The sequence below is a fragment of the Cynocephalus volans genome, chromosome 14 (genome assembly GCF_027409185.1).
Source record: "Cynocephalus volans isolate mCynVol1 chromosome 14, mCynVol1.pri, whole genome shotgun sequence".
Taxonomy (NCBI): domain Eukaryota; kingdom Metazoa; phylum Chordata; class Mammalia; order Dermoptera; family Cynocephalidae; genus Cynocephalus; species Cynocephalus volans.
Window position 1 is genome coordinate 44706715 of NC_084473.1, and position 13441 is coordinate 44720155.

Below are 13441 nucleotides of genomic sequence, written 5' to 3' on the forward strand. Positions count from 1 at the left end.
TGCACAGAGGCTTATATTATAGGTGGGGAGACTGGCATAGAAACAATTTCCACATGTGGAGTTAGTAAAAGGGACTTCATGGAAGGTCCCTTTCTAGTGGCACCATTTGAGCTGGGCCATGAAGACTAAGTTCACTGGGTAGAAAACGCGGAGAAAGGGAAGGGTGTTGCCGGTGAAGAGAACAGCAGGAGCAACAGCCCAGAGTATCTGCAGTGTGGGCAGGGGCTATGACGGGGGAGGGGCTGGGTTGATGGAGAGGGTGGCCAGAAGTTAAGGATGGATAGAAGGGTACTTGGTTTTATGTGTTCCCCCAATGTCTGGGCAGGGTTTGTTTCCAGGACAGGACCTTGGGCAGAGTCTCTGTCAAGCCAACCAGCCCATGGGAGGCCGACTCCTGAGCTGGCCATGTCTTCAGACCTTCCTTGCTGGTGTACTCAAGCAAAGATCTTCTGGTTATCTGGCTTTTTGTCCCACCTCCCCAGGCCCACTGCTGCTGCCCCAAGAGCAAGGCTGTGAAACCTCAGGGCAGGGATCCTCTCTCTGAGCAGGAGCTCAGTGCAATGGGCCTCCAAAGATCCCTTCCATTCAAGCTCCCAGAGTTCTGGTGAGCCCCATGGGAAGCTTGTCTACCCTCTTGTCTGCTTGGCAGTGTCCTTCGCAGAGAGGCGCTGCGTTGTGAAGGATGGAAATCAGGCAGCCCTCACTTCAGTGTAGCCATTGAGGCTGCATATAGCACAGCACAGCCTAGTCTCAGAGTCCCTACACTGTGCGTTAGTCCTTGCTGACACCCCCTCCTCCACCCGCACAGCCCAGCAGACCCCACATTGCACTGTGGTTCTTCTCCATCTGTGGCAGTGCACAATTCAGGGGCAGCAGAGGAGATGCCGGGCAGTCAGGAGCCCTGGATCCTCTAGTCTGACACTGACTGACAAGTTGTGTGAGTCCAAGAAAGTCACTTAACCTCTCTGAGCCCATCTCTTCATCTGTGAAATGGGATATCTTCTCTGCAGTCCTAGGGTTTGGGGGAGGTTCCTGAGTAAACACAGATAAAAACACAGTAAATTGGCAAGCACGACACCTGGCGGGGAGGGGAGTCCATCAGTGAGACCAGTGATGCTTTGGTTATCTGAAAAGATATGGGGGTGGGCCTGGCCTCAGCTGGCATCAGCCTCTCTGCTGCCCTCAGCTCCATAACCTCCTCTGAGCCCGAGCACTGCCTAGAGGCCCCAGCACACCTGGGGAAAAGGAGGGTGTGGCTGTTGAGGGCTTTGTCCTGAAGGTGGGGGGCAGAGAAGCACTGGGTGACACTGGTCTAACCCACCACTCAATCACTCAGTTATTCACCAAATACATTCTTTAAAATTAAAAGTGCACCACACATGTGATAAATGATTAAGACATTGTAGGTGAGGACCCAAAGAAAACGCATGTTAAGCACCCTTCCAGCCCAGTTACGTAACAGCACAGGACAGCAACATACCTGAGAGATAGTGGCCAACCAGAGCACAGCAGCTGCCATGCTGCAGGGGTGATTGAGACCCAGAGGGCCACGCACAGGGCGGTGTGGCAGGGGTGAGCTGTAGGGGATAAGTGCCTCAGTCTCCCTCCTGCAGAGTGAGGCAGCGCAAGGCTCACCACCGGGTCTGCCCAGCTCTGGGGAGCTGGTGCTACTCAGGATTTACCAGGCACTGACTACAGGGATTAGCTCCTCCAATCTTTAAAATAACCCCATGGGGCAAGGATCATTGTCATCTTCATTTTACAGATGTGAAAACCGAGAAAAGGAGAAGTCTATCCACTCACCAGAAGCACACAGCTTGTAAGTGGCAGAATCGGCACTGGAACCCAGGCAGACAGGCTGCAGAGCTGGTGTGTTGAGAGTCTATGCCAAACTATGCTAGGATGTGAGTGAATCGTCCTCCCAAACATGAGACATCAGAGCTGGAAGGGACCCAAGTGACCCTGGGCACTCCTTTCTTTTCAGGAATGGAGACACTGAGGCACTGGGTGGCAATGTGTCTTGCCCACAGCCACGCAGCCAGTGAGTGGCAAAGCTGGTTCTAGTCTCCTGTGTCTGACTCGCCACTGCTGCTCTGCACCCTGGCTACTCTGAGGGTGGTGGGGCCCAACGGCATGGGTATGGCTAGGAGCTCATGAGGAATGTGACATCTCAGAACCCTCCACCCCCACAGCCCTCCCTACATAGAAATTCTGCCACTGCCCTGGGCGAGGATCAGAGGCTGGGACTCTGCCCAGCACACGCCCCTCTGGCTCCACACACATTCTAATTTGCTGGCTGGTGACCCCTACCCCATCAGTGGAGCTGGACAGCAGCAAGGGGAGAGACAGAAAGCTTGGAGAAGACCTGAGGGCTGGGCTGGGGTGACCATAAAACGATGGCCTTTTGCTGTCTCCCATCCCATCCAGTCTGAAGCAGACAAGTAAGGTAAGGGGAGTCCCACTTTAGTTGGCAGGAATGGGGGCACTTACTGAGCTGTCCCTTCAAACACCGACCCAAGGCTATGGCCACCTCCTTCAGATCAAGCAGGAGTTTTTACCTGAAGGACACTCGGCTTCCTCTGCTGCTCCTCAGATGCCCACACCCACCTCTCCACAAGCTCTTCCTCTTCTCCTTTATGTACAGCTAACGCTCACCCCTTCTGAGAAGCCTAGGATTCTGCACTTGTCCCTCCAGTCAAGCAGTGTGTGAGAAAGCGAGCGATGTGTGAGAGTGGGTTCTGTGTGCTCGTGTGAGAGCACGAGACTAAGAGAGAGATACACCTGTCTTCAACGATATTGACAAAACTCTTCCAAGGCAGGGGGAGAGCTCAAGCTCGCTGCTAATGCCCCTGACTTGCTGTGTGACCTGGGGCAACCTCTCCCCGCTCTGAGCCTTGCATAAAATGAAGAACAAGGCTATATTGACCCTCTTCAGGCTGGTCAGAGGAGCTCTGGGGACCCTCAGAGGAAACTGTGGGGAGTGGATGGCATCCGAGGGGAGGCCCACTAGCCAGGTCTCCAGCCCTCACTCCCAATTAGAGCGGCTCTGCTACTGTTTTCTATGATGGCCTGCTTGTTGGCTTTTGTTGACAAAATGATCTAAATGCTTGGGAAAAGTTCTGGAGGATTTTTGCGGTGCTTCCAGCTAGAATACTCTAGGGGTGTATCTTTGCTTTATTTGGCACAATTCTTGGCTGTTCAAGGCTGGGGCCCTTGAGCATAGCCAGCACTGGATGGAAGAATGCTCCCCTTCAGCTGGTCTGGCCCATGAACAGCAGCAGACCATTCCCGGGGGCTCAGGGGATACATGGGAAGAGGGTCCTGGTGCCCCTCCTGTCTCAGTCTTTGATGGTCTGGCAGCTGCCCCCATCTGCTTCTCCTATTGCCCTTCTCCACTCACCCAAAACTTCCCAAGAGAAAGCAGCTCTCATTAAAGCAAGCAAGGCTGAAGACACTAAGGCCACAGCCTTGTTCAGGAGGCAGCTCAGCTCCTAGAACTGAGTGCAATCCTGGCCAAGTGGATTGGTGGCCCGTTTCCATGGAGCAATTAGCTGGATAACTGTCCAATTTCTGCTGGGCTTTGTAAGGCATAGGCCCAACTTGGGAGAGACCAGACAGTCCTTCACTCCAATGGGGCTGGCTACGAACACCATGAAGACAGCAGTACCCACTGACTCAGCAATTTCTCTGCTGGGAATTCATCCCAAGGAGATATTACAGAAAGAAAAGGCCACATGCAAAAGGATGATCACTGTGGCATTACTCAAAATAGCTCCAATCTGAGAGCCACTCAGCTACCCAGCAGTAAGTGGAGTGAATTACAGAATACCGACTAGATGGAATATTACACACCCACTAAAACCAGCATGTGAAGGCTGTTGGAAACATGGAAACAACGTTGATGACAAAATGCCAACAAAAGGACAGCAGCTCAGCACATATCAGTTAGTGCCCTTTCCTTTCCCCACAAAACTGCAGGGGAACCAGGAACTGCAGGGGAACCTGCACAAATGAAGAGTTGTGTTAGGGCAGTGGCATTATGAGTGATTCGTTCTCTTACTCATTTAATAAATAATTACTGAGTGTTTGCTATGTGCTAGGTCCCCTGCTGGGTGCTGAGGATGGAGCAGGGAATGGAAAAGCATTTCCTGCTCTCCATCTAGAGCTTCAACTTTAAAGATTTTTTCCCCTAACTGTTCCTATTATTTTTTCAAAGCTATCATAGCATCATATTTCAATAAAAATTAGCCGATGAGAGAAATAAGGGAGGAAAGGTGCTCCTCTCTTTCTGGGTAGTGTATTTCATTCCAGGTATCAGAACCAACTCCAGCTGGATTAGATACAAAGAAAGCCGAATGTAAATGTAGTAGTGACATTTTGGCCTTATAATGTCTTCGTTTCCTTTGTAACAAAAACAGTTTTTAAAAATCTACATTAAAAAGGGGGGGAAAAGTTAGGACTTGTTACAGAAATTATACCTACACCATCCCATCTACAGCAGCATGATTTTAGCTTTATAGCTAAAACACATTGCCAGAAAACCTAATAAAAGGAAGCAAAAATATTTCTGTTTATATCAAGCTGCCATTTGAGAAACACTTTTAAATATGTTCTTCCTGATATGTAAATCTGACAGCAGATGCATAATTAAAACTCCAGTTGAGTTTTCCTTTAATCTTTTCAAAATAAACCAATTAAACATCCTTCAGGATGTGAAATGCTGGATTAATACTCTTTGGCTTGTTTTGAATATCCTTGAGCTGGAGTAGTGTCTCCAAGATATTGTTTAGTACTAAAGGACACAAGCCACCATCTTTATCTCTAGGAGCTCTTGTCATCACAGGAGATGCAGATAACCACATGCCAAAGGTCACACATGCATGTGCAATAAATTATGTTTGTCTTGGATGTTTATTAAATGAAGGATTAAATAAATGGATGCATTCACATTAAAAAAAACTTTGATTTCAACCTGTAGGGATTATGTCGCATACCATAAAGGGGAGAAATAATAATTACTCAAGATTTCAGTTCAGTGTGAGCAATCAGTATGAATAATTTAGACTACAAAGTGGGTTTTTATTTTGCTTGAGCTATTCAGATTCATTTTCTATATAGCCTCAATTACTGCTGCATAATTATGGGCAGATTTTCCCATAGGGGCTGTGCTGTGTGGACACACATGTACCTAACAATTGCATACTGCCCAGCTCTGGATATAGGACCCTGTTCGAGCCAAATGTCAGGACAAATATTCCATCTCACCATGGTGTTCCATCTAACCTTGAGTGCATACAACATACCTTACCCTTTCCTTGTTCTCCTACTAGAAGACTCATCCCTGGCCCTTCTTCCTCTCCCCTACATACACATAGTCTTGAGAGTACGAGTGCATGCATGCATGTGCACACACACACACACACACACACACACACACACACACACACACTCTGGTGCAAAAAGAAGGCAGAAAGCAAGTGGCTTCTGTCCTTAGACCAGAGTTTACCAGAATGTCTCCTACTTGCTAGTGCTCCTTCTCTGGCCTTCTTCATACTGGCTTTTGACTGCCCAACTGTTTAAGACCTGCGAGCTGCTTCTAACCTGTCAGACCTGCAAGATCTGCCTGATCTTTCAAGTTTTATCTGGACTTAATCAGTTGTTGGATTGGTACCTGCCCTGGTGTCAGACACACATGCATCCATTATTAAATACTTCAGTCTCAGATAAGAATATTTCTACCAATTATATGCATGAAATTGGTAGAACATACACTGCATAACTTAGATTCTGGACCTAGTTGAACCTCTTATTAACTGTGTGACCTTGAACAATTTCCTTAACACTGTGCCACATGGGATTGGACCAAAGGTCCTCTTCTTGTTTTAATCATCTTGAGTGAGAATGGCCAAGGCATGCTGCCCATAAATGCTGCAGTCCAGTGGCCCATGTTGGAATATGCTTTAACCTTTGCCATGTAGGACAAGCTTTAACCTTTCAAAATATAGCACTGTGCCTGATATACACAATAGATCATATTTATGGGATGAATGAAGGAAGGGTTTTCTATTCTAAAGTTTAGATGAATCATTTAGCTGGGTCTCATGCCACACACAAAAATGTCCTGTTTGATTAAGCAGTATAAATAGCTGAACCAAATCATTTTGGTCCCATGAATTCCACACTGCTGCATGAACCATACACACTGTGATATTCACTGATCAAATAAAACTGTCCATACTGATTTTCCTCTTCACTAGATGAGGTGGCAGATTTTTTTTTTTTTTTTTTTTGGCAGCTGGCCAATATGGGGATTTGAACCTGTGACCTTAGTGTTATAAAGCTGTGCTCTAACCAATTGAGCTAACCAGCCATCCCTCTGACTGACCATTTTGGAATGAGCTTTGGCTCCCTGAGCTGTTAAATCTATAAAAGCATCAGTAATAATAATAATTGCCTTTGAAGACTCGGGGCATTTAAGGGAAAGGAACTATGTAAGCAAAAGAGAAACCAACCTTTCTAGGTCTTTACTTAAATATCATCCAAGTGATTTGGCAAACAGAAGGCTGAGATTACAATCATGCTACCTGGGGATTCAGCAGAACTTATTTCACTGACAGAAGTGACCAATTTGAAACACTGCCCCAGAATGTCAGAGCAGGTAGATAACTGGCAGAGACCTGCTACTTATGTGGCTGTCTTGGCATCCCTGCAGAGGGCTAGTTCAACCCTGAGCTGTCCACAGGCTGGTTTGAATACTTCCCTGTAGATTTTGGAAGCACTGTGCAGGGTCATTCATAACATGGCCACATGCTCCAGTATAGCCTTCCCACACTGCTTGCCTACATCTGAAAACACAAATCAAGAAAGAGAACACAGATCCTTTTCACTTGACTAAAGAACTGCCAGTAGATTAAATGCTGCTGGTAGATTAAAAGCTGGGGCATGGTACAATTTTCCAACATGCTGAATTGATGTTGTGCACAGAGCAAGGAGAGAAGCTTTAGAAGCCATGGCTGAGCTCAGAATCACTGCCTCTGAAGGGGCAGTGAATGAAAGATTGAAGGGAGTTCATCAGAGAGGCACAGAGACCACAGGTCACTGGAATGGGGTACTATTTCGATGCATTCATGACCCACAGGGGAAAAGGACACTGCCAACAGCTTCACCTTTAACCTATGGGTTCCATTAGGAAGCCTGAGCACATCACTGGGAAAAAATGCTGTGACTTGCCAATGTGTGCACAGGTGTGCCTCTAGATGGAAGAAAGCAAAAGGGTGTGTTTACAAGAGGAAGAGCACAAGTCAATAATGAGCTATAAACACATGATGTCATCCTCCAGGACTAGGCATCCTTAGTACTTTTAAAGCACTTAAAAAAACTCTAGTTGCTATAGCAACTTGATGCAGTTCTTAAAAGGGGATTTTTTCGAGGGGGTCATTTCATATCTTCAATCACCATAACAACATGATATAGCTTTTAAAAGATATTTTTATCCAATTTGTGTGTGCTTTGGACTTGGGCCATATTTGCCTTTTCTATTTAAAATAATCAGATCGAGCATGACACATGAAAAATCATTGAAGGCAAGAAAGTCTTTTCATAGACTATACATATGCACTCAGAAACAATCTCTAGCTGCTCATATTCTGCACACAGATGCAGCCTTTCTCCCTGCTTCCAAGCAGCCATCTGCAGTGACTTACACTGGTTGGATAGATAGTCCATACCCCTGTCTCTGAGCTGGCATACCTAGCCACCTAGAACCCACCCATGGAAGGTGTTTCTAGGAAATCCTTCAATTCTCAGCCCAGCAAATCCAGCTGCCTCTTCCAAAACTGCATGACCAAGAGACAGTGCCTTGGGATGACTGGAGGTGAGACTAGCCGAGTGCCTTCTCCCACCCTAGGACTTCAAGCAGGAGTAGGTGGGACACACACAAAGACTCGCCAAAGAACAAAGCTCATATTTCTTTTGCACTCTGTACAGGTGAGTAGCTAGGGGAACGGAGGGAGATCTGTTTCATATGACACCCGGGGCCCAGGGAAGGGGGGGGGGGTGAGAGGAGAGAAAGAGGAGGGAATGGGTGGATCGAGCAGCGTGGCTTCAGACTCTCCAGGAGCTCAGAGGCAGTAATCTGGCCAAAGAGGGAGGAGTAGGGGACTTGGAGTATTTGCACAGCATTTTCCCTGAGGGTGAGAAAACATGAACTGTTTATACCAATAGGGAGAAGGGATGATGGAAAGTATAGGGGAACCATCCTTGCTCCCTGGCTACCCCTCAGCTCCACTACAGGCGAGGGAACAAAGAACACAGGTCAAGAAATTAGAGGAGAGCCTGCGGTGGGGGGAGCAGAACAACAGCGGCTGAAGTCCCGGCCTCCGGCTATACTTAAGGGCAGGGGCGGTGTAGACAGTAGTGGGTCGGAAGGAGATCTCGGGAACGCGATTCTGGGGCAAGGGGTTGCTCTTCCCAGGGTGACAGGGCTAGAGGCCGCTGAGGGAGAAACGTGGGGTAAAAGAAAAAAGAGCAAGAGAGGGAGAAAGAGAAGGAAAGAAAAAACGCTGCGAGTGGAGGAAGAAAGGGCTTTCGAAATTAGCTGAGTGAGGTAACTGAGGCACGGGGGGTGTGGTAGGAGACGAGAAGGAACCAGAGGCCCTCGACACATATTCTCACAGTCCTCTTGCAGAGGAGAAAACAAGCGCACAGAGGTTAGACTATGGAGCCGTCAAGTGCGGGACCCGCGGGCAGGGTGCGCCCGGCGCCTGGGTCATGTTCTCCCACTGGCAACACTGCCAGGCGAGTAACCGTGGATAAGCACCAGAGACGGACCTCTCAGGCCACCTCCCGCGCCTGAAGCCAGGAAAGAGGGAGAAGGAGCAGGAGGAGGGGGACGGGAGAAGAGAAGGGGGCGAGACAGAAGTAGGCAATGGGGCACTAGAAGGGAAGGGACCGAGCGCCGAGCAGCGGAGAGCGCGGCTGGTGAAAGACGCGCAGAGGGAAGACGCGCGCGGGGCGAGCCGCTCACCTATGGTCGACACCACGGTGCCCACGAAGTAGAAGGCGCCGGGGAAGTCCCAGCGCGGGCGCAGCGCGTCGGCACGGACGCCGGCGGCCAGCGCGGCCTCGTAGTGCCGGAGGAAGGCGCGCAGCTCCGGCTCGGCCACGCCGTGCGCCGCGCTGAAGTTGCGCAGCGTGGCGCCCCAGCGCGCCCGCGCCTCCGCCTCGCCGGGGCTCTCGAGCGCAGAGAAGACCGTGGCGCCCGCCACCAGGTAGAGGCCGATGAGCGCCGCCAGCAGCACGAAGCGGCCGGTGTCTTCGTTGAGGTGTGAGCGGCGGCAGCAGCAGCAGCAGCAGGAGGGGCGCGGCGGGCGGCGGCGGCAGCGGCGGGGCGGGGGCCGGGGGCTGCGGGAGGACATGGTCCGGAGCTCAGCCCAGGGGCCGGGGCGGCGCTCGGGGCCCGGGCCGCGACATCCCCCCCGCGGGAGCAGGAGCGTGAGGATGGTGGCCAGGGGTCCGGGGCCGCGGTGGAGCCCCTCGCCGCCTCCCCCAGAGCGCGGACGGCGCGGCGCCTCCGCCACTCCCCGGAGCTCAGGCCACACACGGCTCCCGAGGCCCAGCGGGCGCCCGGGCTGGGGCACACCTCTCCGCGCCCCGACGCCTCGCCGGCTCCCGCGGCTCCTTACCCGCCGCCCTCGGGCGCGGGGCTCCGCAGCTAGGCCCCTGCCGCCCTGTGGCCGGCGTCCGCGGGGCCCCGGGCCTCATACTCCTCTCCAGACAGGCCGCGGGCTGCGGGCGGGGCAGGCCGTGGAGCCCGGGCGCCTAGGACCGGGACGCGGCAGCCGGGCGCGGAGAGAGCCTCCGGGGGCGTCCCATGAGGCGTTCCCGACTTGGCGGATCCTAGGCGCAGGCTGCGCGGGCAGTCCTGCTCCCGTCCCCGAGGCTGTGCTGGCAGCGACGGCTTCGGAGCCTCAGAGTCGAGCCGAGTCCGGGGAAACGCTCCCTTCCCAGCTCCAGCCGAAGAGCCGCCCGGCACCGAGAGGCGGAGTCACCGGCGCCCGGGGCGGGGTGTTGGGGAGGGGTGAGTAAGGAAAGGAGGGAGGGGGTGGAGAGTTGGGCTCCTGCGACAACTCCCGGTCGTTCTGGCGGCACTGACGAGGGGCACCGAAGCAGGTATCCAACTGCGGTGCCGGCTACCACCCCTCGCTGCGCTGCGCTCTCCCGTGTCTCACGCCGCGGCGAAACTTCGCTCAACTCGATGGTGCTCTGCAGTCTCAGGGTCCGGGGGCCGCGCGACGCGAATCCCTGACACCAGGTTGTCGGACTCCGGTCCAAAGTTTAAGTTTCCTTCGCTCACTCCTTTGTCCTGGATCCAACCGCAACGCCAGAACTCAGAGGGTGCCTTTGGGAGAACGATACCCCTTGGGAAGTGGGGAGAGGCGGTCACTCGGCTCCGGGCGACCCGGGAACGAGGGCGTTTGCTCCCCCTCCCGACCGAGCGGGCGGCCGGCGTCAGCACCGCGGACAGCGCGTCGGTGCCGCAGCCGCGGGCGGGGACGCTGGGGCCGCAGGGGCGCGCGGCGCGGCGCGGGGCGGGGCGGGGCGGCTCAGCCGCTGCGCCGCGCCCCCAACCCCCGTTTCCTTTCTACCTCGCGTGTTCCCCCTCCCCCCACCGAGACAGGTGCGGTCGCTGAAGCAGCGTGCTGACAGGGCGGGGACGCTGCGGAATAGAGACGGGGGAGGAGTCAAGCGCGGGTGGGGACCCAGGTGCCACCGGAGGAGGAAGCGCCCAGGGCCGGCGGGCTGCCGGGTCTCGTCTCCCCACCCCGGCTCACCGACCCCTACTGTCCTAGCTAAGACCCTGGCTGCGGTGGCGGGTAGAGGAATAGAGAGGTGTGGGGGACGCTCTCTAGCGGCTCCCCCGGGGCCGGCGCCAGGAAGGGTGTGCTCTGGAGCGCCCGGGAGAAATGGTCGCCCTCTCTGCTCCACCCCGGCGGGAAAGGACGGCGGTGTTCAGCCGTGTCGCGGGCCCTTCTCCGCTGGGCATAAGCGGCTTGGCCGGGGCCACAAAGTTCTGTGGCGAGGAACGTCCTCGGTACAGACGGAAAACCGTCCTCTTCCAGCAGCCAACTCCTCTGTCCTCCCCACTTCTATGGGCTACGGGGAGGAGGACACCGATGATAATGATATGATACAGATGACAGAAAAAAAAGATAATGGTGGTGATTGTGCTTAGACACTTCAGGCCAGTGAACGGTGGCAAAATGCAGAGCTGTCCCCCACCAGGTCCCATCCCCAATCTGGGGCTGTCTGGCCTCCACAATAGGAAACACTCCAAGCTAAGGTCAGCCCAAAGTGCTGGCAGCAGCGTCGGTCAACTACCGGTCAGGGAGTTCAAAGTGTTCCCTGAACGAGCCTCCACCACTCACTGAGCATTTCAGGCTTTGAAATCAGGGTCCTCTGATCCTGCGCCTGACACAGACTGAGAGGCAGGCTGGGGGCAGGAGAGCTGCTGGAAAGCTGAGGGGCATCTGACTTGGGATGTTGATTTTCCCAAACCAGGGCTCTTTGGAGACTTGGATCTCCGCAGAAACACTGCTCCAGTTTATAGTTGGAGCTGACTGCATTCCCCTCTGTGGTAGGTAGGGGACACATCAGGAGAGACTCCACCATCAACGTGGTTGCAACTAGGATTCCTGGCACTGGATGGCGTGTGGCTAGTTTTGCAGTTATATTTTGAGGATGGGTTAGAGGAGCCTTTGTGTTAGGACGATAATATCCACCCAGAAAGTGAGCCCCCTCCTTCTCCTGAGCACAGTGGGAGCTTTATACAAACAAAAATTATTGTCATTGCAGGCTATTGTTGTCAAAATGAAGTCAACTTTTCTGACACTAAGCCTTTTCCTCTCCTGGGCTCTGCACAGGTGTCACCACAGGCTCTATTACCACCATCATTACAAGATGGCAGTGAGGACAGCCCAGACATAGACCTATGGACCTGGATTCCACTTGGGTGGTCAGTTCTGATAGAAGTCCTGAGAGGTGTCATTCCAGCAGTTGGCCCTGGAGCCTCCAGATGCAGATGGAGGGTGTTGTCAGGCCTCTCAGTGTCTGTCTTTGCCTAGATTTCCAGAATAGGGACAGGGTGCTACACTGCAGTGTTCTGTGCCTCTGGGATCAGCTCCTTGCCCAGTTGGCAGAGGGCCTACCTTGCCTTCCAACTTGTCATTCTAGCTTGATTAGCAGCAAACCCCTGGCATCAATTTCAACTCTGAATGACCTAATCAATTTATGTAATAGGGAAATGATGAGTTCCCTGCACATAGACATGGGTCCTTTAGGGAATGAGCCCCATGATGACTGTGGCTTTTGCCCACTCAATCAATATTTAAGCCACTGACTTCCAGCTGGCTATGCTCAAAGCTATTGTCTCAGCCATGAATTGTTACAACAGCAATCATTCTGGGCCGGCCCGTGGCTCACTCGGTAGAGTGCGGTGCTGATAACACCAAGGCCCCGGGTTCGGATCCCATATACGGATGGCCGGTTCGCTCACTGGCTGAGTGTGGTGCTGACAACACCAAGTCAAGGGTTAAGATCCCCTTACCGGTCATCTTTTAAAAAAAAAACAAAAACAAAACAAAACAAAAAAAAAACAGCAATCATTCTAAGGATGAGGGCTTGCTGTCTCAGATGTCTCCTAACTTAGGTCCATTCTGCCTACACCTGCCAGTCACTGATGTGATCATGCCCATCTGATCTGATCATTTGACTGGTGTCTCTAAATCAGCCTCCAATGGCTCCTCCAAAGCTATAAAAATTTAGTCTTTAAACCCTTGAGGCTTCCATTCAGAGCCCTTGGTAATGTGATTCCCAACAAATCATTCCAACCTCGCTTTGTACTACGTCTTACTTATTCCCCAAGTACTCCATACTCAACCCAATCACCAGGCCTTTGCTTGTGATATGGCCCCTACTGAAGTACCATCTTCTTCCTTTTCCTCTCTAGGTCTTCAAATATACAGTTCAAATACAACATTCATGAATCTTAAAAACATTATACTAAGTGAAAGAAGCCAATCACAAAAGACTACTTATTGTATGATTCCATTTGTATAAAATGTCCAGAACAGACAAATTTATAAAGACAGAGCAACTTAGTTGTTGCTTAGGACTAGGGGTTGAGCAGGAGTGGGGATGATTGCTATGTGTACGAAGTTTCTTTTGGGGGTGATTAAAATGTTCTAAAGTTGATTGTGTTATGGGCTGGCCAGTTAGCTCAATTGGTTAGAGTGCAGCCTTATATAACACCAAGGTCATGGGTTTGGATCCCCATACTGGACAGCAACCAAGAAAAAATAAATAAGCGAAGTTGATTGTGATGATAATAGCACAGCTCTGTAAAAATACTAAAAAGCAACAAATTGTACACTTTCATTGGGTG

General features: G+C 51.9%; 1 protein-coding gene across 1 annotated transcript in view; it reads right to left on the bottom strand.

The window, feature by feature from the left end:
* Positions 1 to 9416, bottom strand: part of KCNK12 (potassium two pore domain channel subfamily K member 12) — a 47155-nt gene extending 37739 nt beyond the window's left edge. The window contains exon 1 of the mRNA XM_063077576.1: positions 9026 to 9416. Coding sequence (XP_062933646.1) covers positions 9026 to 9416 — 391 coding nt within the window. The remainder of the gene's footprint in view (positions 1 to 9025) is intronic.
* Between the last annotated feature and the right edge of the window lie 4025 nt (positions 9417 to 13441).